At 43.5% G+C, this 27,183-nt stretch overlaps 1 protein-coding gene across 10 annotated transcripts in view; it reads right to left on the bottom strand.

The window, feature by feature from the left end:
• The window catches only part of arvcfb (ARVCF delta catenin family member b), a 207,367-nt gene that overhangs the window by 36,118 nt on the left and 144,066 nt on the right, over positions 1–27,183 (bottom strand). For all 10 annotated transcript variants that reach the window (XM_078421486.1, XM_078421491.1, XM_078421489.1 and 7 more), the window contains 3 exons: positions 23,046–23,545; positions 16,011–16,194; positions 3,006–3,123 (listed from right to left, as the gene is read on the bottom strand). In XM_078421486.1, the coding sequence (XP_078277612.1) occupies positions 3,006–3,123; positions 16,011–16,194; positions 23,046–23,545 (802 nt within the window). The remainder of the gene's footprint in view (positions 1–3,005; positions 3,124–16,010; positions 16,195–23,045; positions 23,546–27,183) is intronic.

The raw sequence follows: 27,183 nt of genomic DNA, 5'->3' as shown, positions 1-27,183 counted from the left end.
TGGATGGCATGCAAATATAGAACGCATTGGATCTCAGTAGAGCATTGTAGCATCAAGGTTTGATTTTGATTTTGAGATACAGCGCGGAAACAGGCCCTTCGGCCCACCGAGTCCGCGCCGCCCAGCGATCCCCGCACATTAACACTAGGGACAAATTTTACATTTACCCAGTCAATTAACCTACATACCTGTACGTCTTTGGAGTGTGGGAGGAAACCGAAGATCTCGGAGAAAACCCACGCAGGTCACGGGGAGAACGTACAAACTCCGTACAGACGGCGCCCGTAGTCAGGATCGAACCTGAGTCTCCGGCGCTGCATTCGCTGTAAGGCAGCAACTCTAACGCTGCGCCACCGTGCCGCCTTTACAAAGAAAAAATCCAATGTCCATAAAGAGGAAGGTTGGAAGATCAGGATGACACTCCGGCTTATGGGAGGACTGTTGAGTTGTCCGATAACAGCAGGGAAGAAACTGTTCCCGCCTCTGGTGGTGCGCACTTTCAACCTTTCGTATCCTGTGCCCGACAGGAATGGGGGTAAAGGGATTAACCGGGCAAGAAAAACTAGAGCTGCACGGTTAGATTTTCCAGACTATTGGATACTATTCCCATTTATACACCAATGCACTTTTAATTCACTTGTTAAAAATTTACACAGTAGAAAATATGTTTTAAGAGGCAAGGCCCCTGTTGAGTCAGACTAGCCGCTCGAAACCCTGGAACGACCACCCACAGACAGAGGGGTCTGTTCTTTCCCTCTCTCCCCGTGCACGAACCCAATCCATCGTGGCTTCTGAACAAAATGCCGGCTTATTGGAGCGCGGCTAGATTGGCCACATGAAAAAAATCTCTAGTTAACACGATCGAGCAAAAAAAAAAAAAAAAGCCTTTGATCCATTTAATAGCAAAAAGAAATAAAACACAAGAACTTCCGAGGCAGAAGCTTGCTAATATTATAGACTGATAACGCCTTAGAAATGTCCAGGTTTATTACTGCATTCAGTTAAATTCTAGACTGGGTGAAAAGCAATTGAAGTTCCAAGATAAACAATGTAATAAAAATGTTGAGAGCAAAGTACAGCCATCATGCTTTAATGCATTCAATTTACTTTTAAATCAGAGCACAAAGCTTTTGCCATGCATGGATTCAATCCTGTAGGGCAACATTTGTTGATAAAAATTATGGCTTTAAGCTGTTGAAACTGCAGCCCACACTCAGTCATGGAGCTCCCAGAAAGCCCAACCTCCAGGAGAGGACAACGTTTTAAAGCTCGCTCCGCGATCGTTTTTGCTGAACACCTCTGCTCAGTCCACCTAAACCTACCTGATCTCCCGGTTGCTCAACACTTTAACTCCCCCTCCCATTCCCACACTGACATTTCTGTCCTGGGCCTCCTCCACTGTCAGAATGAGGCCCAGCGCAAATTGGAGGAACAGCACCTCATATTTCACTTGGGCAGCTCACACCCCAGTGGTATGAACATTAACTTCTCTAACTTCAAATAACCCTTGCTTTCCACTCCTCCCCCTTCCCAGCTCTCCGACCAGTCTTACCATCTCCGATTACATTTTATCTGTATGCTATGTTGCTACCTTCTCCCAGCTAACAATGATCTATTCTACATTTTCTTTGATCTCCATCCCCTTTGTCCTGTTTTCACACCTTACATTTCCTTACCTGTGTATCTCACTCTCCCGACATCAGTCTGAAGAAGGATCTTGACCCGAAACATCACCCATTCCTTCTATCTAGAGATGCTGCCTGTCCCGCTGAGTTACTCCAGCATTTTGTGTCTAAACCAGCATCTGCAGTTCCTTCGTACATAAATCTATTCTTATTTTGCTTATTTGTTAGTTGGCGGAAACAGGGTGCCAATAGACAATAGGTGCAGGAGTAGGCCATTCGGCCCTTCGAGCCACCATGATCATGGCTGATCATCCACACTCAGTACCCCATTCCTGCCTTCTCCCCGTATCCCTTGACTTCGCTATCTTTAAGAGCTCTGGGTAATTGGGATGAGCAGATTGAATGCAAATGAAAATTTATCGAGTCACAACAAGAAGCAGAACACCTTTGTCCACCAAGCACCATTTATACACTAATCCTACGCCAACACGTTTACAGTGACTAACCCATATATTTTCATGAGATGGGGAGGAAACTGAAGCGCCCAGAGGAAGCTCATGGGGTCTGTGCATGTATTTGTCACAGAGAGCCCCAGCAGCTGCACGTTGAATATTGTGTCGTTCCCAAAACAATGGCGAGGACCACCATGTTAGCAGCTTCTTTCTGACAGCTGTACCTCCGGCCCCCTCTCTCCCTCCATTTCCCAACCCCCTCAGTCATCCTGCTCCTCTCCTTCATAAACACATCTCCCATTCTGGAGTCGCGAATTTCCCTTTGATCACGCCCTCCCTCCCTCCCCGTCCCCTTCCACCCTCATCATTCACTCTGGATTTACATTTCACTCCTCTTCTCTCCTGATCCGACTCTTTTGTCTCCTTTTTACCTCTAGCCTTTGTCATTTAGTCCACGCACCAGCCAATCAAACCCGCCTCACTTGTATCCACCTATCACTTCCCATTTTGTCCCACTCCCGACTCCACATCCCAGCCTTTTCCACCCTACTGTAGTCCGTCTGAAGCGAAACATTATCTGTCCATTCCCTCCTGCCTGACTATACACTGCCTGACCCGCAGAGTTCCTCCAGCAGTTTGTGTATTGCTCAGGATTCGGGCACCTGCAGTTACTTTGTCTAATGCAGGCAAGTCGGATACAGTGCCAGAGACCCGGGTTCAATCCTGACCAGAGGTGCTGTCTGTGCGTAGTTTGTGTGTTCTCCGTGACCATGTGGGTTTTCTCCGGGTGCTCTCGTTTCCTCCCAGACTACAAAGGCATACATGTTTCTAGCGCAGACTCGGTGGACCGAAGGGCCCGTTTCTGCGATCCATCTCCAAAGATGCTGCCTGACCCGCTGAGTTCCTCCAGCACAGAGGTGAATGTTACCTTGCGATCCATGTCCTTCTTGCCCACCGCTGACTGCAGTGCGTGCAGGAGCGCGTCAACCAGACCCTCGCATTCCCGAAGTCTGCGACGAGCATCGCTTCCATCAGAGCTCACATTCCTGCAGCACCGAATAAAAACACAACGATTACACTTGCAGGCAAATAAGTTGTCATTGCCCAAATTCTTCAGTCTGTTTTTAAATACTTCTCAATGCAAGCTATTCTACAGTTTTAGTACGTTGTCTCAACAATAGGCTCTAATAGCCTATTGTTAATAATAAGTGAGACTTATTGACTCTCAAATAAGTCAAAATAATTATTTGTGTTTAAAATAATGCATTACACACAGCTAACTCAGTTTGGATGTTGCAAGTGAAATTATGACAACATCCAAACTGAGGTGGATGCATATAATGCAATTATATTGGGAATAGACTTCAATGACTGAACAATTTATTCACAAAATGCTGGAGTAACTCAGCAGGTCAGGCAGCATCTCTGGAGTGAAGGAATGGGTGATGTTTCGGGGTCGAGACCCTTCTTCAGACCCGAAACGTCACCCATTCCTTCTCTCCAGAGATGCTGCCTGACCTGCTGAGTTACTCCAGCATTTGGTGAATAAATACCTTCGATTTGTACCAGCATCTGCAGTTATTTTCTTATACTACTCAATGACTGAACAAGATTAGTGCCATTATTCCTTCATAATGATAGTTTACAAAAGCAGCACTCATCAGTCTATCTCTGCCTTAATAAATATTAATTGACGGCCTCCACAGCCTTCTGTGGCAATGAATCACACAGATTCACCACCCTCTGACGAAAGAAATCCCTCGTCTCCTTTCTAAAGGAACATCCTTTAATTCCGAGGCTGTGACATCTGGACCTAGACTCGCCGGCTAGATTAGCTTTGTGCGGGTTGGATTGTGTAGATACAGATGGTCTGGCTAAATGATGATGCAAACCTACTTGTTGTTAATGAAGGGCGATCAAGAATTTGCCCCATGGACAATTTTTATTAATGACACTAGTTTCTGTGTTTCACCTCCATGCGTCACTTCCCTGCACCATTACCTCCTCAATACGCTATCGTGAAAATCAGAGATTGTGCTCCAATTTCCAGAGATTTCAAGACGAAGTCTTGTGAATCTGTGGAATTCTTTGCCGCAGAAGGCCTTGGAGGCCGTCAATGGATATTTTTAAGGCAGAGATAGATAGATTCTTGATTAATACGGGTGTCAGGGGCTATGGGGAGAAGGCAGAAGAATGGGGTTAAGATAGGGAAAGATAGATCAGTCATGATCGAATGGCGAAGCAGACTTGATGGGCCGAATGGCCTAATTCTGCTCCAAGCACTTATGAAGGTAGTAGAAACTCCAAAGAAAGTGGAGGGAAAATGCAGATGAACTTCAAAAGCTTTGTGAGCCTGGTTATGAAGAGATGAATGGCGTTGGTGCCACAGATACCAGCCGGCACTGTATCAACCAGCTTCAGCTGGGAGAGTGATGTGTTAGCCCAATTGGATCCAACCTGCTGGGATCAAGTAAAGACTCCCAACTGCTCATTGTGACTTCTCTTTCAAGATGTAAGTAGCACTCGGGAAAGAGAATGCGGCTTTGAAACAAACTTCTGAAGTAAATAATGCATTGACATGACAAATTAAACATGACAAATTAGCAGATCGAAGACAATCAATGCCTGTGAAGCTGTAATCAAGAAAGGAGTCAATACTTTGATGGAAATTGAAATCAGGGCATTCAACACATCAAAACACAATAAAACAGTTACTAGATAGGAACCAGGCTGTTTTTTGGGTTCAGTTGTGTGTGAAATGCAAACAGCAGCTCTGGAATAAAGGTATATTTTTCTCTCAAATTACTCGAGTTATAGAGTATATCCAAACACCTTCTAAACATTACACTCTGCAGCTACTAACACATCTTCCAATTGTGAATGATGAAAAACAATTATGTATTTGATTTTCCATTAATATTGAAGAAACCTATTTTCAGAGCTGCAACGATCTATCACTCCAGCAAGACTAATAGACAAATATTTCAGATATCACATCAAAATAAATTGATTCACTATTAGCAGAAGATTCCACAACATCAATATTTACATAAGCCAAATCAATTAACAATCCATCTGATGACACTAGAACAAATGATAACAATATATTAGTTCTAATATAATTCTATATTATTAAACCATTTGTCCCCAGTTAAGCTTAACAAACCATTTTATTGCGTAGATTGCTTATTTTTTGTCTTCTTCATAAATCGTAACAACGGCAAATTCTACAAGAATAAATTTAGGAATGAAAATACTCTTGCTCAAAGGATGATGGCTTGTAATACACTGCTTGATGTTCAGGGTGAAACGAAAGTAAAGGATCTTTAACAAGGCACAAAGTGCTGGAGTAACTCAGTGGCTCAGGCTGCATCTACGGAGGGAATGGATAGACTACGTTTGGCGGTCAGGACCTTGGGGTCAAGACCTTCTTCAGACATAGCTGGGGGTGTGGGGGGAGAAGGCGTGAAGAAAGCTGAAAGAGAGGAGGGAGCAAGACAAAGCCTAGCAGACGGTATTTTAATTGGCAAATCGTTTCAGGTAGACCCAGTTTTACAATGGGTTCCAAGCCACAACAACACCTGTCCACATACTCCAGAGATGTTGCCTGACCCGTTGAATGACTCCAGCACTGTGGTTTAGTTGAGAATCCACTATCTGCAGCTCCTTGTGCCTCCATTCCTGTTGTCTGGTTTTCGCTTGAAAATGAACACTTCGGTTTGGGACTCAGTCTGAAGTAGGGTCCCGACTCAAAACATCGATGTCTTCCAGAGATACTGCCTGACTCGCTGAGTTATGCCAGCACTGGGTATCTTTTTTTGCAAACCAACACTTGCCATTCCTGGTGTCTCCATTCCCATCATCTGTTTTAAGTTTAAATATGAATCTTCCATTAAAATACAGAGGGGGAAAGAAAAATAAGGGATTCATAGCGTTTGTCCTTCAATCCAATGCAAAGAACTGAATGATTTCTTTAGAAATGAATTTGAGATTGATCTTGCTGAAAAGGCATGTTAAATATTGCAAAATTAAAATTCAGCAACCCCAGATACTAAGCTAAAACACATTCAGCATGAGGCTTTCATATCTGTGTAATATGTAAACAGTTTTTAAATGTACGGGGGGGGGGGGGGGGGGGGGGGTGGTGGAAGAGGGGAGAAATGTGAGAAATATCTTTGTGGCTAACATTTTCAAGGGAGTGTGTCGTTCGACATAACTCATCAGCCCGAGGGTTCTTCACTGGTAGAATCCCAGCAATGTGACAAGTCTTTGGCTCGCTGCCCAAGCACGAACAGCAGAAGCGAATCGCCACTGTGTGCTTCTCCGAGAGTTGAATATTTGAGGTCGTGAACCCCAAGGGGGAAGCATTTATATTCATAAATTATAAAAAGGCCCTGTGATCCGAACAATAGCGTTATTATATAACAGAAGAGGAAATAAAGTTGGAACAGAACATTTTTGCAGCTTCTGTAAAACGGTGGGCTTTGTTTACTTAGACGTTTTCTCTGGGCCTTGTCCGCCAAGGGTTCATCCAGTGACCTATTCCCAGGCCATTCCTAACCCTTTAGATACTCACTGGTTACTGGCATCAGTAACCTTTGATGTGGGAATTCTGCAGGGGGACTTATTGTGAAAAATGGCAGAATCAAACTATATTAAGCAGTTTAGTTTAGAGATACAGTGCAGAAACAGGCTCTTCGGCCCACTGAATCCATACCAACCAGCAATCACGCCATACAACAGCACTACCCTACATGCTAGGGACAATTTATAATCTTCACAAAGCCAATTATCTGACATGTCTTTGGAGTGTGGGAGGAAACCCAATCACAGGGAGAATGTACAAACTCTGTACAGACAGCGCCCGTAGTCAGGATTGAACCTGGGTCTCTGGCACTGTAATGCAGCAATTCTACCACTGCACCACTGTGTTGCCCAGTAGTTACAGAACCATTAGACGCCTGGTCAAGCCACTGACAGATTAGATTGTTGATTAGTTTTGGCAGGATTTAAGAAAACTATACGGGGGGAAAAGGATTAGCCTTAAAATGTACATCACACATGGACTGTTCGTGAAGTTGCTTCTTGTTGCTAGTCCACACCATTAAAACCATGTGGAACCAATTGGTAGAGAATTGACCGTTGCTGCCGCATTAGCAGTCGCTGGGAGGGCGGTGTATCCACTGCTTTGGATTGGAGCCAGAAGCGGAGACGGAATTTTACAGCTGTATGATTTTGCCAATGACCAAACGGTGGAAAGTATTCAGCCTGCTGTTATTTTCAGAACCTGGACATTTCAGAACCTGGACATTTCATTTGTACAAGTTTTAAATTTGATGCCACAAAATTCACAAAAGATAAAGTTTATCAGTATTGTTGTCTCAATAACTCGGTGGTGATGTTGGCATTACTTCAAGGAACTAGCAAGTAGAAGATCAGTGCGGGTGTCAGGGGTTATGGGGAGAAGGCAGGAGAATGGGGTTGAGACGGAAAGATAGGTCAGCCATGATTGAACACCAAGTAAAATTGATGGGCTGAATGGCCTAATTCAGCTCCTATCAATTTGAGCTTATGGGAAGTCACCAGCAAAGTTAAGTCTTGCGCCATAACGGATTTCAATTGCTCATTATCATATGCTTCCATAATAATGTTTGGAATTACACCATGATTTAGGTGCTCTGGATAGAGAATAGGATAAGATAATGTTGATAACGTGGTGTTAAGAGAATAATTCCCACAAATAATTGCGGAAATAGTCACCTATTTCCTTCCGAGGTGCAGAGAAACAAATTTCTGTGGGTCACAGGTGCAAAGAGGTTGCAGTGTGACAAAGTAGCTTGAAAGCAACATTCTGACATGTGCTCATTAAAGATCCAGGCTCTATCCTGCCCCTCTTCAGTATTTGGATTGAAGTACAACATTCATTTTCATTTTCAAATTAAAACCAGGTAACGGGAATGGAGAAACCAGGAACTGCAGATGCTGGAATCTGCAGTAAAAGTGCTGGATTAATTTAGCAGGTCAGGCAGGATTTCTGGAGAACATTGCTAGGTGACGTTTTGGGTCAGCACCCTTCTTCAGACAGGTCCACCCGAAACCACCTGCCTATCAAAAAAAACTCACCAGTTAAACCTATTATCTGCTTTGTCCTGCCCCTCTTTTCTCACAGCTTTCTCACACCCCCACCTCCCCCCTGCAATCAGTCTGAAGAAGGGTCCCAACCTAAACCTCATCTATCCATGATCTCCAGAGATGCTGCCTGAGCCACTGAGTTAGTCCAGTACTTTGGGTAATTGTTTTGTAAACCAGCATCTGCAGTTCCTTGTTTCTGCTGAAATGCCGCCTATTCAGATGCTTGGAATGATTTGCCATTGAATACGTTTCAAAGAAATCCCGATCATCATGTTTGAAAAAGAGGTCCCGACCCAATATTATCTGTCTATTCCCTCAACAGATGCTGCCTGACCAGTTGAGTTCTTCCAGCACTGTGCATTTGCTCAAGATGTCACCAGCCTCTACAGTCTCGTGTGCACAAACTTTTCTGACGACCACAATTCGACTCATTCCAATGACAACCTCAGTCAAATTCATCTCAACCTGTTTTTTTAAAGATAGTAATCTTAGCCTTTTTCAAGGCAGTAACCTTAACTTCTCTTCCAGCTATGTGGCTGCACAATGTGCAGGCAAAACTCAGGCAGTCAGGGCCCGAAATCCAACTCAAAGGAGAACTCTGATACCTGCAAGGAGTTTTCATATGAAGTTGTGACTCAAAGTCCCATACGATTTTCTGAGTTAGAACAGTCAGGGGTTATGGGGAGAAGGCAGGAGAATGGGGTTAGGAGGGAAAGATAGACCAGTCATGATTGATGGGCCGAATGGCATTATTCTGCTCGTATTGCTTATGACCTTATGAAACAGCCCGAGGCAATTTGGATTCAGTTTAAGGTCAGCTTTATTGAAGTCATTATTATGCGCATCTGTGGGGAGATCGCAAAAAGGTTTTCTTTTAAATTACTCACAATAATCTAAAGTAGCTGGAAGGCTGTCCACATATTTATCATGGTCACCTTCAAACATTTTGGTAAACCTGGTGGCGACAGCTCTCAAGAAAAGGTAGGGCACGTCTGTGACTTTGAAGAGCTTCTCTCTCTAACAGGAGTTCTCCAAGTGCAGGAAGGAACTGCAGATGCTAGTTTACACTGAAGATGGACACAAAATGCTGGAGTAACTCAGCGGGTCAGACAGCATCTCTGGAGAAAAAGATTAGGTGATGTCTCAGGTCAAGACCCTTCTTCAGACAGAGTTCTGAGAGAACCTCTCTCTCTGCCCACTCCCTCTGTGGAGTCCCAATCTGAAACATTGCCTATACATGTCCTACAGAGATGCTGCCTGAGCCACTGAGTTACTCCAGCACTTTGTGTTCTACTGATAATGATTGGTTTGTCTCACAAATCGACTCATTTGAACTCAAACTATTTTTCTAAAAATGTCTCCATGTCTCTAGGTTTGTATTTTACTAAAAGTTTTCCGACAGAAACAGATTTACATAACAGCATGTTATTGATTGATTAAATTAGGTTTGAAAACTTGTGCTGATTCTCTCTCTCTCTTTCTCTCTCTCTCTATCTCTATGTTTTTCACCTCAAAGCTTGAGGGACAAAAACGTTAAATATATTTTAAACCCAACAAAGTTGTTTTGCTGAAAATTTAATTCCACAAAGGAATGAGCTCAACATGACGTCCAACTGCACCATTCTACAAACGGGATGGATGCTGCCTGGGGCGATTTAGCCGAGAGTTAGTATGAAAGATAAATCACCATGTTACCAGCAGGATCCACAAGACGTTGCATCATTTATAATAAAAAATACTACCAATAGAATCAAATACCACAGGTCAACACAAAACAGTCTCGCTATCTGTGATATGAAAAATATCTTGCAATGCAAGCTGTTCCCAGTCCTCTCTCTCACTGCTCCCCCCCTGAAATTCCTGCTGCCCTCCGACCATGCTCCAACCCAGACTCACGACCACAGCCACATGTCTTTCCTCAGCACTTGTCTGCGCCACCATTTTGTGCCGTGGCTTCCAGATCCATTTCCGGATCTCTCCCGGACCGAAGGAGGGTTCCGACCTAGGATGTCACCAATCCATGCTCTCCAGAGATGCTGTCCCACCCGCTGAGTTACTCCAGCTCTGTCTCTTTTTGTAAACAACATCTGCAGTTCCTTGTGTCTTCGTGTGGAAAATAATGTTTGCTTATCTTCGAGTAAGCTAGGACACTAATTATACAAGGATCAACCGTGCCAAAATGACAGATTACAGGCTAGAATCTGTTACCAATCTAAAAAGTAGTTAGTAATAGCATGTTGCAAACTAAATTTTCTGATGGGTTTCATGACGCTGTATCGACTGGAGTCATTTATTTTGTTTGTAGTACCGGGCCCTGAACAGTTATTGCTACAATCAGAATTTAGTATGACCAGAACTACCAGCACTTGAATGGGAAAGCTTGCAAAACATTTTAATGGAATTTCTGATAATTAAATTGAAAACCACAGAATGTTGCCTTTCAAGAAAACAATCTTTAATGTCTACAGACATTCCCATTAAATCAGAGGTATTCAATTGAGCAAATCAATATCAATAAATATTGGGAGACTTGAAAATCATTGTGTTGTTGCTAAATGCAGAATCCTTGAGGGTATGACATATCCAAGCCAATTACAAACCTTGGTAGATTCCCGAGCTCCATAGAACCTGCTTCCATGAACATCCCCCCACTCTCCGCACTTCAATGCTTCCTATTCCAAGTACCAGTAGGTTGCAGCAGCAGGCTTTGACCTCATACATTCGACCCAGCATAAATGACAAACGGCTTCTGTTTAAATCAGCAAACTACCTTCACTTTAATTGAATGAACATCATTAATTGGTAATGAAAAACGGGTTGCAGTTTCATGCCATAAAGCTTAATCGAAATCTGTAACACACACACCCCTCAAATGGTGAATTACATTTTAAAACCTCAGATGTATTAGTTTTTCTGGAGTTAACAATCTCAGAAGATTGGAACGGCAGCGATATGGTAATGATGTACAAGAGCTTGTGTGACCTAACTGAAATGATAAGCAAGGAGAGCAGTTCAAAGAGCAACCTCTACTTTCTAATCCTTCCCCGTGCTGTGCCTGTGCCTCTGCCTCTCCGTGGCACCCGACACCCGAGAAACCCAGTCGCTGTTGAACAGACGTCTTTCTTCTCTTCCATTTCAAAACATAACATAGAAATTCCGAATGGAAAATGCTGTAGTTGTTGGAAATCCACCCAATGGCACACGATGGTGCAGTTAGTTGTAGTTTAAAGATCCAGCATGAAAACAGGCCCTCCGGCCCAGATTCCACGCTGACCAGCGATCACAAATTCACAGTCATTCAGTGTCATCGCATCCTCGCTTCCACTACCTACGCACAAGGGGCAATTTTGCAGAGGCCAATCGACCCACATTCCTGCACGTCTTTGTGTCGAGGGATGAAACCCATGTGGTCACAAGGAGAACGTGCGACCTCCACACAGACAGCGTCCACGATGCTGAGGCAGCAGCTCTACCCGCTGCACCACCTGCAGTTTCTGCAGAGAGATTGCATGACCCTTCAATTGGTGTCAAATGCAGGTTCTCGTCTTAACAGCTCTTTTCTCATGCACTTTGTTCAGAGAACCTGTGTAAGTACCAACTCCCCGTAGTTTAAATTATTCACTGTGTCATGCAAGCATATTTGAGCACAAAATACGGTCAGATTTTAGGCTCTGCTTTTTGCTTACAATAGAAATGTATAGACAAAAAAAAACAACTGTAATGTAAACCCTTGTCTCTTAACTGGCGGACCCAAGAAATGGTGAGATTAACCACCAGATGATGCTGATTCATTTGCTTACCTCACAGTAACCAACCTTGACAAGTGCACAGAATCTTTTTAAAAAATGAATCACTGCTTATCACAACTAAAATGGAGAAACTACAGAAGCAGCCAGAGAAAAAGTGGCTCTCTAAACCATGCCAAGGCTCCGAGCAGTTTGGATTGTTTACCAGAGGTATTTCTCTCCTCGTTCCAAGTCTGGCAGACCTAATACCCCAATACACAGTAGGATTCATAAACATTTCTGCATAAACTGAACTAAAAGTACCTAATTATTTTCCAACATTTTAACGTGAATGCCGAATCAGTCAGCTGAGCAAAGCAGCAACATTTCAGGTGAACAGATGAACACAGAGATTAGTTGAACAAACAAGAATGCACAGAGTCTCGTGCCCAGAGTAGGTAAATCGAGGACCAGAGGACTTAGGTTCGAGATGAAGGGGAAAAGATTTAATAGGAATCTGAGGGGTAACCTTTTCACACAAAGGGTGGTGGGTGTAGGGAACAAGCTGCCAGAGGAGGTAGTTGGGGCAGGGACTATCCCAACATTTAACAAACAGTTAGACGGGTACATGGATAGGACAGGTTTGGATGGGATATGGACCAAACGTGGGCAGCTGGGACATGGGCAGAACTTTCCACACTGCATCACTCAATGACTCTAAGAATGTGGAATTCAGCAACCTAATGCCCAGTGAGCTTCACTTCAACAAATAAAAGGCATGGAGAAATAATTTCATAAATTCTACAGCAATCAAATTTTTTTCCCTCTGTATTGCATATTTCTCAGAATATTACTCAATGTTCAGACAATCCAGGTTTACAATATGCAGGACAGTAGGAGATCTCAGGGGATCTCAGGGGAACCTGCCTTCCAGCTTCCGAACCTATACATTTTGTTCCAGCGATGGAGCACCATTGCTACAGCTGGGATATCAGTGAAGAGAGAACTGCAATCGCCAACTTTCATCTTAACCCCAGAATACATTTTAAATTCATCATATTAAAGAATAAAACCGCCACCAGGTACCAATAAAGGTGATTTTGCCTCTTATCAGCACTGCAATGTGAAACTTGCAGTTATGGAATTAACCTTTTCTTAAATCTACTTCAGTTATAACGTATTCATAATGAAAGGAATTAATGCAAAATTAAGACAGGAGCTGCAGGCTTGAAGTTACTTATATGACTCCATCAGAGAGTGAATGCATTTAATTCGCAGAGAACAGGTGTAATCCTGAGTTGCTTGGGGCAAGATTTTATCTGCATTCAATCCCATCGTATATAGTTCCACCAAACTGGGAAATTGCACTTGATGGAGTCAGAGTCATATAGCACGGAAACAGGCCTTTCAGCCCTACTTGCCTACGCAACCAAGATGCCCCATCAATGCTAGCCCCACCTGAGCCATAACCCTCTTAACCTGCCCTATCTATGTACCTGTCCAAATGCCGTTTAAATTTTGTAACACAACCTGCCTCAACTACCACTTGATGGTTTGAGACTATCCATTTCTGCATGATTTAGATGCGTTTTAAGTGGCAGCGGCACGGCCGTTTTATTGCTCATTAAGGTGGCACTGCCTTGAACTGCAGCAGCATGTGGGCAACGTTCTCCACAGCGCCTTTCATCTTCCTTGCGGTGTTAAATCTGCTGAAATATCAGGCAGCATCTCTGAACAAAAAGGATGGGTGACGTTTCAGTTCAGGACCCTTCTTCAGACTTCAAAGTCACAGGTTGGGGGGAGGTGAAGAGCTGGAGTCTGAAGAAGGGTCCCGACCCAAAACACCACCCATCCCTTTTCTCCAGAGATGGTGTCTGACCTGCTGTGTTACTCCAGCACTGCGCGTGTCTCTGGTGTAAATCAGCATCTGCAATCCTTTGTTTTTACTCAACGTATTCTATTCTGACCTCCCAGCTATTGAGAATGATCAAGTACAGTTTCAAATAGTATCAAATTATTAAAGTTAGAAAAAAAATCTTTGCACAGAACTTTCTTCAAATTCCTTCGAGGTTCAGTATGCTTTTTGGCCAACTGACATTTTTATTCATCTAATTATCTATTCATTTCCTTTCCCAACTCCCTGTCCAACAATTCTTTTTCATTGGAAGGATGAGGGCTCCTTTGTTCAATTTTTAGACTTTGGAGCCAGAGTGCGGAAACGGGCCCTTCGGCCCACCGAGTCCGTGCCAACCATCGATCACCCCGAACGCCAGCACTATCCTGCACATGAGGGACAATTTACAAAGGCCAATGAACCTGCAAACCAGCACATACTCGGAATGTGGGAGGAAGCCGGAGCTCCGGGACAAATCCCACTCGGTCATTGGGAGAACGTACAATCTCCGTACAGATAGTACCCGAGGTCAGGATCGAAATTGGGTCTCTGGCGCTGTAAAGCAGCTGCTCCACCACTGCACCACTGTGTTCCTACTCATGATATTCATAATACCCAATCATACCCGAACATCCTGAGTTCCTGGCTACAACTGAATATCTACCAAGTAGCAATTTGAATTTGTCACGTGGATTATCACAACAGCAGTGGATGAAGGGGTACTGATGGTTTAAATCTCATTTTATTAGCCAATGGGATTGTCGATTTGGAATGAACTTTAAACGCGCGCAAAAAGTCGTCTTTGCCTGTAGTATTCTCCTTTAACTCACATGAAAGTGGACTGAAAATCATGCAAAAATAAAATAAACTCCCCAAATCTGAATGTAATAACGGGACAAATACACACTGCAAGAACGTGATGTTATTCAGGAATGAACGAAATCAGCACAAAACACGAGACAAAAAGCTCGACTATGCGGTTATGGTTTACAGGAATGAGTGAGTTGAATGGACTCTATTTACCAAAGCGAACATGCAGTGTTCTATGAACATCTGTTGTGGATTTAACAGAGAATTATACTCAGACAAAAATAATTTAAACAGCTGGGCTTGAAGACAGAAGTCTTGTGAATGTATTGGCAAGCTTTGCTAACAAAGGGGGAGTTGCAGGCACATTACAAAATGGTCCCATCATATGTTTTCCTCCAAGGCTCAAGGGAGGGTAAAAGAAAACAGACATTTTTGAAGAGAATAAAACATATTTGGAATGATTACAGGATATATCAGATATGGTCATGGATGGACAGAAATAATTTAAGGTGAGGGGGGAAAGATTTAATAGGAACCAGAGGGGAAACTTTTTTTAAAAAACACAAAGATTGGTGGGTATACGGAACAAGCTGCGGTAGTTGAGGCAGGTACGATCATGACATTTGGACAAGGTACGTGGATAGGTCAGGTTTAGAGGGATATGGGTCAAGCGCAGACAGGTGGGACTAGTGCAGATGGGCCATGTTGGTCGATGCGGGCAAGTTGGGCCGAAGGGCCTGTTTCCATGCTGTATGACACTATGACTGAAATATCCATGTGCACATTGCATTCTCCCTCCAGGAAAGGAATAGGATTAAAAAAAGGATTGGGGGAAAAAAATAGATCATAAATAGAGCTCAGCATTCAGTGAAAGAATGGGCAAAAGCCAAAGTGCTAGAGGAACTCAGCAGATAAGGCCGATGTTTTTGGGACATGGACATTTCAGGTCGGGACGCTTCTTTCGATTGCATGGAAGGCCAAGATACTTAACTAAACGTGATTGGGGGGGGGGCGAGGACTTATGATCACGTTTCATCTTCAATGCATCAATATTAATTGGCTCAACCACCCGCGTGGTACTGAGTTCCACATTCGCACTATTCTGAGCAACAAAGTTTCTCCCAGATCCTTTATTTGATTAAACAATGACACATCTGTACTTGCGGCTGTTAATTTGTGCCATCCTCATGTACACCATTAAACAGGATTTAAGCTTTGCAGAGCATCCATTAGCCTGCTTTCTGAATAGCCACAATCAGCTAAATGGGGTTAATTTAAGAAAAGCACTATCCCATTGAGGACATTGGACTTTGTCATAATACCGAACAAAACAAACCCCCTCAGCAAGGCAAAATAAAAGCAGCAGATTCACCTCAGACATCCTGATGTGTTTTTGAAGACTGTGGTCCACTCAGCATCACGGGGCTTGGAATCTTCGTTGGGTTCGTTCTCCCAGCCTGAGTGAGGAATGATGACCTCATCCGTTAGCGTCTGAAGCCCGTGATTAATGATCACAATTTTCAGCGGCTCGTAGGAAGACAAGTTCCACAGTGTACCTGCAAAGAGAGTCAGAGTGTCTCGTGACGGCATTAAGACAATGGTGCATTGTTTTCAGTTGCTTCGCAGCAGAGATAGGCCAAGGAAACATGGAACGAGCACAGACAAGCCCTGTTCAGTCCACTGTGCCTGAGCTGGCTGTGTAATTATTGTATAATTAGACCCAGTCTCCATACCAGACCTCTGGCCTTTACCAGGGTCCTTGGAAGTAGTCATACAGTGAGGGATGACGAGGGGCCGGTTTCCATGCTCTAAACTAAACATAAACCCAAATAACTGCTGAGCTTGCACCATTCCAGTGTTTTGTGCATGATGTCGTATTTATCATTACTCTATGTATTCTGTTTACTCAGTTTCATGCGAACAAGGAATTTCACCATACGACTATCAACTAATTGGAATCGACAAAACAATTTCGACCAAATTTGGACTGGCAACTTTTGAGATAAAAGTAATAACCCCACTATTTGGCAGTAAATCCAAAACGAATGCAGTCATAAATAAATTTGTACAAATTAGAGTAACGTCAGCACTGTATCAAAATCCATGGTGTGCATTTAGAAGATAATCAGGATTTGGGTTTTTTTCTGCCTCAAGTACGCTTCTAAATGTAACATTTCTAGTTATCGTGCTGTATCATTGATTGCTCACTTTACATTCAAAAAGCTTTAAAGCCAGATGCAATGTTAATTTATGTTCGGATCTTACAAAAGAAGAGTTTGAAAACTGTCAGAAGGAATAAGTTCATAACATGATTCTATTCACTCATGGAGCTGCATTGTAATTTTGTATTCATCACCACTAGTGGCAAATAAATATTACCAAACTCAGGTTTAATAAAGTCAAATGGAACACAGAATAAAAGTCACATCACTGGTATTCACCATTGACATCCCACAGAGAACCTTTGTTCCAGTCACTGCTCCCCCCTCCCACTCCTCTCGGATACCTAGAGTAAGTTATTTTCTCACTCTCGACTCTGATAGGGGCTGAAACATGAACCGTTTCTTGTAATCTGATAATTATTGCAGATAAAATCTGGTAAATTCAACCAGCAATTTGGTTTTAATCCACTTCAATTCTCAATCTTCCAAAATAGTTGGCAACAATTCCCCATCAGTAACAATACAAGCCAGCTATCAGCACAAATTCCATGATTAGTGTAGCTTCGAGATACAATGTGGAAACAGGCCCTTCGGGCCACCGAGTCCACAACAAACAGCAATCCTCGCACTAACACTATCCTACACAAACTAGGGGACAATTAAAAATGTTACCAAGCCAATCAATCTGCAAACCTGTTCGTCTTTGGAGTGTGGGAGAAAACCTGAGAAAACCCACAGGTCACGGGGAGAACATACAAACAAACTGTGTACAGACAGCACCTGTAGTCAAGATTGAACCCAGGTCTCTGGTGCCTGTAGTCAAGATTGAACCCGGGTCTCTGGTGCCTGTAGTCAAGATTGAATCCAGGTCTCTGGTGCCTGTAGTCAAGATTGAACCTGGGTCTCTGGTGCCTGTAGTCAAGATTGAACCCGGGTCTCTGGTGCCTGTAGTCAAGATTGAACCCGGGTCTCTGGTGCCTGTAGTCAAGATTGAACCCGGGTCTCTGGTGCCTGTAGTCAAGATTGAACCCGGGTCTCTGGTGCCTGTAGTCAAGATTGAACCCGGGTCTCTGGTGCTGTAAGGCAGCAACTCTACCACTGCTCCACCGCTCAGAAACTGCTAAAAATTGGAACAGCTAAAAGTAAAATCGTTCTTTCACGGTCAAAGCAGACCCAAATTAACACATTTTACCAACTCCAATTGGACATGCAGGGATGAATGGCCTATTTTTACTTTCCATGACCCCAAATAACACTTCAGGAAAATTCCCAATACAAAAAGCAACTCATGGAAAATGTGCAAGCAGGCACATAGTAAAATAGGAAACAGAAGGACAAGGAAGGAAGATTATACTCAACTTCTGAATCGAAATTAAGGACTAACATCCTGCAGCATATCACTCAATGACCACACCCACAGACAATATCCTCCTTCAAAACCACTTGCTCTAGCTCCCATTTGGAAACAGCATCTGAAAAAGCGCTGGAAATGATTCATCAAAATGACATTTGAAGACAACTGCCTATTTCACCCACAATACAGCATAAATCTATTTATTGTGATGAAACTGCTTGAGTAGGAGGAAGGAAATAATTTAAAACTTGGGACTCTTTTTGTCCTTTGAAGGACAAATTCATCCACAAACATAAAAATAACTGGATAAATTACCTTAAAAAATCCCATCATATCCTCAGCCACAAGGATAGTATAAAGACAAGCGTCAGGTCCTGCCAAACAGCAGTATAAGAGCTCAAGGACAGAAGTAGATGGGTGTGGATTATAGTAATACCAAATTCAAACAATAAATCCATACTAATCCTTGGGTTTTGCAATGCTGCAAAGGGAAAGTCATCATTATTTTGAGAGATTAAGCTCAGTGTCACTCATCTCTAACAAGCCATGCTTGGAAGTTTTCACTTGATAATGAAGGATGCTCTTCTTAACACAAAGCTGCTACACCTGGGAGGTATCTAACATGTCACTGAGGTCTTCAGCATCTCAAACTACTGAAACAAGTCAAGTCAAGTCAAGTCAAGTCAAATTTATTTGTCACATACACATACACGATGTGCAGCATAAACTTCACCCTAACAAAGGAGATTGGACAGAGTGGTAGACACTGCCTGGCCCATCGCAGGTGCTGACCTCCCCACCATTGAAGGGGTCTATAGGAGGCTGTCTCAAAAAGGCCGCCAATATGAAAGACCCTCACTGCCCCGGGCACGCTCACATTTCACTCCTACCATCTGGAAGGTTGTACGGGAATCAAGAATCGCTTCTTCCCAGCACAGTGGAGCATGGGCAGCACAGTGGTGCAGCGGTAGAGTTACTGCCTCACAGCGCCAGAGACCCGGGTTCAATCCTGACCTCCAGTGCCGTCTGTACGGAGTTTGCACACTCTCCCCATGACCATCCTAGTTTTTTTCTCTGGGTGCTCCGGTTTCCTCCCAATCTCAAAATTGCTCGTTCATATCCGCACGCCACCACATGACCAATAACAATGAAACAAAAGTAAATTAAGATTGAATTTGAGTCAAAATCAAGTAACTGAACTTTTTATACTTGGCTTTTCTCATCTATAATCTACCGAGTTGGGAATATCCACTGAAGTGGATGAGGTTGCCCCGGCAACACCAGGACTGGCACAGACTCAACATAATGCTGGAAAAGCCAGCAACAGAGCAGAGTGGCCACTGCACTTGCAATTCTGCAGGTTCATGATTTACCTTTGATCCCTTCAGAACCACCAGCTATTGAGAGCTTGATTCAACCCCTGATGTGTGATACCACGTTGACCAAAATTAAACCAATATTAAAACTGGAGGTCATGACAACTGTAGCTAAATTCTGCACGGGAGCATGAATTAACAAACTCATCAGGAAGGCTGGCTCTGTCCTGGGGGCCGAGTTGGATTCCCTTCCCCACCCAATCGAAGGTATTTATTCACAAAATGCTGGAGTAAGTCAGCAGGTCAGGCAGCATCTCAGGAGAGAAGGAATGGGTGACGTTTCGGGTCGAGACCCTTCTTCAGACTGAAGAAGGGTCTCGACCTGAAACGTCACCCATTCCTTCTCTCCTGAGATGCTGCCTGATCTGCTGAGTTACTCCAGCATTTTGTGAATAAATACCTTCGATTTGTACCAGCATCTGCAGTTATTTTCTTACCTTCCCCCACCCGAGTCACACCAGGTTCCCGTTCTCACTTAGCAAACAGACCTGTTTCCTTTATCATTGTTACTTTTTTGCATATCTTTCATTCATTTGTTCTATATCTCTCCACTTCACTGTTTATATCTCATTTCCCTTCCCCCTGAATAGTCTGAAGAAATGTCACCCATTTCTTCTCTCCAGAGATGCTGCCTGTCCCGCTGAGTTACTCCAGTATTTTGTGTCTATCTTCCAAAAATATATACTCCATCGTTGAACTTCCAGCTCCTGCTCCTTCAAAAAAAAGTACAGCTGGTGACATGATTGAATAGTGCCATTATTTTATTAAGTGCAAACGTAGCAGTTACATTCCAACTGGAAGGGAACTTGCTTTAGGTCGAGAGACTTAATAATATCACGCTGCAAGACCATTGTCAAATTATTACATTCTTTCATTTATGTGAATTTGAATAACATTTGTTCCTATTACTAAATTCAGGCAAGTATTAAATTATGGGAATTAAAATATTTAAGAGGCTACTTGGAGTAATTTATATAATGCAGAATAATTATTTTTAATGCAAAAGTATGCATTTAAGGACACAGACTGTAAGAGCAAGATCTAATATGCCCCTCCCAGTATCTGCAGCCAAGCTGCCAGCTCTTGAGAATTCCAACTAATATCATTATTCACATTCCATATTAAATGTTAAAATCCTGATGCCTGAAATTCTGGAGAATTTCAATTATATTGTTCAATTGTGACCTTATCTGAAGTGGTGCAAGATAGTTTTATCATTTGAGGATCTACATGCGTGCTTCTGTTAATTAAGAAGCCACTCATGCTAGGAATACAACTGTGTAACATCCATCGCATCTTTGGAGACTTTGTCAAAGTGGAGAAAAGAATTTCATAAATATTCCCAGACCAGCATTACGGAGTCCTGCAGTGGTTGCTGTCAGTCTCGATGACGCAACTGAACCATTCTATCTACAACCAGAGAGCGGCCCTGAGCTATCCACCTCACTGGAGACCCATGGATTACCCTTAATTGGACTTTACTAGACTTTAACTTGCACTAAACGTCATTCCCTTTATCATCTATCTGAACACTGGATGGTTCGATTGGAATCATGCATTTCTTTCCGCTGACTGGTTAGCACACAAAAGCTTTTCACTGTACCTCGGTACACGGGACAATAAACTAAACTTAAGTGTCCCAAGGAAATGGACAATGCGAAATCTGTCTGTTTGGTTGGCACAATTCATGAATATCTGACAGCACTGTTGCAGAAATGTTGAAATCAAGAATTAGAACATAAAATATAGAACAGTGCAGCACGCATACGATGCCAGGCTAAACTAATCTCCTCTGCCAGTGGGTGATCTATATCGCTCCATTTCCTTCATATCCCATGTGAAGGCCTGTTAACTTGCACGACCACCACCTCAGACTGCATGTTTCAGGTACCAATCAGCCGCGTTGTGAAAAAACCCTGCCCCACTCATCTCCTTTAAACTCTGGCCCTCTCACCTGAGAGCTGTGCTTGCTATTCTAACATTTCCGCCCTGGGTAAAAGATTGCCTGCCTACTCTATCTGTGCCACTGATCACCCTAGCAATGGCAAATTAGGGACACAAAGTGTTGGAGTAACTCAGCGGGTCATGCAGCCATCCCTGGAGAACATGGACAGGTGGCTTTTTGGGTTGGGACCCTTCTTCAGGCTCCCATCACCTTTCAAATTAATACGGGATGTGCCAAATTAATGCAGAACCTTGAAACTTGGCATCAGGTTTGGCGCAAACATCGTGAACTGTGGGGCCTAATCGTGTACCATTTTATGTTCATTTCTCTCTTGTAGAAATTTATCAGTGGTGAGATAATGACATTTTCACAAGAAAAACACTGGAAAATATTTCAGTGCCCGTATCTTTCCTTATTCTCCTCCACTCCCTCAATTTAATCAACGTCATCGGTAATTTCTCCCGGCGAGGTCAGGAAAGTGTGACCTCAGGGCACAGACTCGGCTTTTCAAGCTGCTAGCTGGCAAATGGCCACACATTTGCCTGGCGATGCATTAGAAAATTACCATTTGGGAATGCCATACATCATGAAGCTGCAGGTTTCCAGAGACTGATCTATAGAGCCAGCCGGGGCTACACACAGTCAACCTTTGAGTATGGTAATTAATCTCATGCCAATCTCATAACAACACATAATCCTCCAAAATTTCCGCCACCTCCAACAGAATTCCACCACAAGCCACATTTTCCCATCTCCACCCCTTTCCGCCTTCCGCAGAGACCATTCCCTCCGCAACGCCCTGGTTAACTCACCCCCTTCCCACCCAAACCACCCCCTCCCCAGATACCTTCCGCTGCAGCCGCAGAAGATGCAACACCTGTCCCTATACCATCTCCCTCGACAGTCCTTCAAAGGTTAGGCAGAGGTTTACTTGCCCCTCCTCTAACCTCATCTACTTAATCGGTTGTTCAAGATGTGGACTCCTATACATCGGCGAGACCAAACGTAGACTGGGAGATCGTCTCGCTGAACACCTTCACTCAGTCTGCCTGAACCAACCTGATCTCCCAGTTGCTGAACACTTTAATTCTCCTTCCCATTCCCACACAGACCGTTCTGTCCTAGGTCTCCTCCATTGTCAGAGTGAGACTAAATGCAAATTGGAGGAACAGCATCTCATATTTCGCTTTGGCAGCTCACAGCCCAGTGGTATGAATATTGATTTCTATCACTTAGGTAGCCCTGGCATTCCCTCTCTCTCTCTATCCCTCCCCCACCCAAGTCACACCACCTTCTCGTTTTTACCCAACAGGTAACAATGGCCTGTTTCCTTTATTGTTACTTTTTTGCATATCTTTTATTCATTGTTCTTTATCTCTCTACATCATCTTCTATATCTTTCGTTTCCCTATCCCGAACCAGCTTGAAGGGCCTCGACCTGACAATTCACCCATTCCTTCTCTCCAGAGATGCTGCCTGTCCCGCTGAGTTACTCCAGCTTTGTGTGGCAATCTCATGCCATTGTTGAATTCATGCGATTTTCCCCCAAATGAATGATTACACAACTCACCTGTAATTAGTTCTCTCACTTCCATGTCATTAGTTTTCCGCAGCAATCGGACAAGGGCAGGAATCCCATCGCAATTCTTGATTGCAACTTTGCTGTCGTGGTCCTTGCCGTAAGAGATGTTCCTCAGGGCACCGCAGGCCCGGCGATGGACGTCTGGTTTCGGGTGATCCAGAAGTCCGACCAAAATGGGGATGCCCTTCAGCTGCCTCACTTCTTTCTTGTTTTTGTCATTCTCGTAGCACAGGTGCTGCAGGTAGGCTGCAGCGTTTGATTTGACGGGGTCGAGGTGATGGCTGAGCATCGCGATGACCTCCGGAAGATCAGGATCGCGCCACCTGGGGTCTTTGCGGATACTGTCTATCGATGGCGAGCGCCTGCCAAGGCGGTCCAGGCTGGCCATGCTGCCCCTCTCTGGCTGAGCGAGTGGGGCGTTGTACACCCCGGTCAAATACGGAATCCTGTCTTCTATGATTTCCGCTTCAATCGGATCTTCATAGCCTCTGAAATAGAAGCAGAATTATGAAATTCCAATGGGCAAAAACCAGTCTTCCCACAAGCCCCAACAAAAAAATAATAATAGTATGTGCAGGAAAGAACTGCAGATGATAGTTTATACTGAAGATAGGCACAAAAGGCTGGAGTAACTCAGCGGGCCAGGAAGCATCATAGGAGAAAAGGAAAGGTGACGCTGCAGATTGGAATCCTTCTTCGTCTTAAGAAGGAACAAAAGAAATACAGAAAGAGAAAGAAAACAGCAGTTCATTTTCCACTAATTAATGGTTCAAGTATTTAATGAAACAAGGTGCAGAATTGGTCGAGAGCACAGTGGCGCAGCTGGTAGAACTACTACCTCACAGCACCAGACACAGATTCGATAACGACCTCGGGTGCTGTTATGTTGAGTTTACATGTTCTCCCTATAACCGCGCGGGTTTCCTCTGGGTGCTCCGGTTTCCTCCCTCATCTCAAAGATGTGCTGTAACTGTAAATTGTCCCTAGCATGGAGGAAGTGAATGAGAATGAGGAATAACATAGAACTAGTGTGAACGGGTGATCGATAGTCAGGAGAGATTTGGTGGGCTGAAGGGCTTGTTTCAAGGCTGCATCCTTAAAACTAAAACTAAATTAAAATTGAAGAACAGAAATTTGAAAACATGATTAGCACTTGGGTGACAAAATAGGTTAGAATAACACAGTCAGTATTAACTAAATGGGTTACTGACATTAAAGATGTAGGATGCACGTTTAATGCATTGTGAGCGTCTTTTGAAGATTGCAGATATGATTTAATATTTAACATCTAAACATTTAATTTGAGCATTTGAAATACCGGCTCAAAGTATACGTACAAAATTACAATTATAGAACCATGGTTGAACTAGTGATTAGAATGAATCTAGGAGTCTGTGTTTCTGCTTAGATGGTCTAAACCAAATACAATGTCCTGTGTTTGCTCTTACGGCTAAGCTCCAAAGATTGAGTGCCTATTAGAGACTCCAGACATGTCCATCAGAGAAAATCAACAACAATGCAGCATTGATTTAGCGACTAGCCACAAGACAGCTGCCGTTGAAGGAGACAGGGGTAGTTTCCGTGTGAAGAATTTCAGTCAAAATTATTCAATTGAACTTGGCTTCATTTGTGGCCTTTGTTTGGGAGCATTTCAAGCGACCAACAGAATGAGAATCATGACTTTTTTTCAGAACCTGATGCGTAAATAAATTTATAAAATTTGGTTAGACAAAATACGGAATACAAGAGGCGTATTTTTAGTACAAGTGTATGGCTGATCTGTTAATTTTCCCTTCGCTGCTCAGCGAATCCATACTATAAAAGAACGCGGCACGGTGGCGCAACGGTAGAGTTGCTGCTTTACAGCGAATGCAGCGCCGGAGACTCAGGTTCGATCCTGATTACGGGTGCTATACTGTAAGGAATTTGTACGTTCTCCCCGTGACCTGCGTGGGTTTTCTCCGAGATCTTCGGTTTCCTCCCACACTCCAAAGACGTACAGGTATGTTGGTTAATTGACTGGGTAAATGTAAAAATTGTCCTTAGTGTGTGTAGGATAGTGTTAATGTGCGGGGATCGCTGGGCGGCGCGGACTTGGTGGGCCGAAGGGCCTGTTTCCGCGCTGTATCTGAAATATGAAATAAGAAAAACAAGGTTTGCATCAAGTTCTCCTTCTGTTGGCACTTGACCTTTCATTAAATTTAAGCAATGTTACAAAGGTTCTTGAAAAATAAGAGTCAGCAGCTCGCAAAGTTACACTCAGTCAGTTTTCAAGGGCACATGCAGTTGTTGTCCAATTAATAACCCAACCGCACAGATCTCCTACACAACCTGACCGCACTCCGAACTGCTGAACAAAGATCTTCAATTGCCAAAAATTAACTGACTTGAATCAATTTGGCCGTCGCTATTAATTCTCGAGTCAAGGTCATCAGAAAGTCCCAGGAGGAAGGGCACAGGAATTCTGCTGTCCCAACCGCAGCAGAAGTGAATCGAAGGCCATTGTATGTTTAAGCGGTCAAATGCAGGTCCAATGATTTGTAGCAAAATAGTTCTCTTCTGTCATGACTCCTCCACCCACACCCCCCTCACACACAACTAAATAAAAAGCTGTTTAAGTGTCCTGAGTATTGTGGGGGGGTTTTTTCCCCAGTAAACCAGCATCTGTGGTTTTTGTGTAGGAAGGAACTGCAGATGCTGTTTCCAACTGAAGATAGACACAAATAGCTGGAGTAACTCAGCAGGCCAGGCAGCATCTCTGGAGAGAAGAAATGGGTGTCTCGACCCGAAGCGTCACCCATTCCTTCTCTCCAGAGATGCTGCCTGTCCCGCTGAGTTACTCCAGCTTTTTGTGTCTCTGTGGTTTTTGTGTCTCCATTCTGCATGGCTAACTCTCTCGCTCACAAAATGAGTTTGATACAACACAATGACAAACAGCACTTTGTTTCAATCAAAACAGGCTCCTCATGTTTGTGTTTCAACAATGATGGGTTTGGGCTTTTTTTTTATAGCATGAATGACTTAATGTAATGCAAATCACAGGTTAAAGCAGCATCAAACCCTTGGATCAGTACGGGTAAGCAGATGATGTGTGTGGGGTGAAGGAAAGACTTGGTTCATAAAGTACCATTTCATTGGTTCATAAGTCACAGAAGCAGAATTAAGCCATTTGGCCCATCGAGTCTAATCCGCCATTCATTCGTGGCTCATCTATTTTCCCCTCTCATTCTTCTATCCCCATTCTCCTGCCTTCTCCCCATAACCCTTGACACGCTCACTACTGAAGAATGAGTCAATCTTCGCTGTAAAAATACCCAGATTCATCGCCCTCTGATTAATGAAATTCCTCCTCATCTCCTTGCTAAAGGTGCAGCCTTTTATTCTGAGCTCATTTCTGGGAATAAGCTAAATACAACAGTACTGTTTGGCTGATCTCCACAAACCAAAACCCTTTCAGATGATAAACCTGTTTGGATCTGGCAAAACCTACTGACTCGCAAAGTCGTAGTGTGGCCAAACAAATAAATACACCTTTTCTACTTGACGACAATTGATAGCATACCCAAACAACTGCACTTATTTAAAAACCTCTAAAGTTGCTGATCCTGTTAATCAAATTTGCTGCTGTCAAGAGTGACGAGTCATGGCTTTTTGCTAAATCTTCCTGTTTTCCAGCACCAAATTATCACATCCCTTCCGCGCTTGATCCACCCTAAAAACATCCTGAGGTTGTTGCAAAGAGACAAAAACTCATCACAGGCAGTTAACTTGCAGCAACAGTTGTTTTGAAACAATCTACAACACGTAAGGAATCACAAAATCTTGCGCTGCTTTGAGATCTGGTAATTTTTTTTAAATAGCTATGCCCATGGTAGTTTCCCACTTTAGTTTAGTTCAGAGATACAGCGCAGAAACACACCCTTTGGGCCACCAACCAACGATCCCCGTGCACTTGGGACAACTTACATTTATACCAAGCCAATTAGCCTCCAAACCTGTACGTCTTTGGAATGTGGGAGGAAACCGAAGCTTCTGGAGAAAACTCACGCGGTCACAATGAGGTACAAACTCCGGACAGACAGCACCCGCAGTCAGCATCGAACCTGGGACTCTGGTGCTGTAAGGC

The sequence above is a fragment of the Rhinoraja longicauda genome, chromosome 25 (assembly GCF_053455715.1).
Source record: "Rhinoraja longicauda isolate Sanriku21f chromosome 25, sRhiLon1.1, whole genome shotgun sequence".
NCBI lineage: Eukaryota > Metazoa > Chordata > Chondrichthyes > Rajiformes > Arhynchobatidae > Rhinoraja > Rhinoraja longicauda.
The sequence above is the reverse complement of the archived record's forward strand: the minus strand, read 5'-3'. Positions and strand labels throughout refer to the sequence as shown.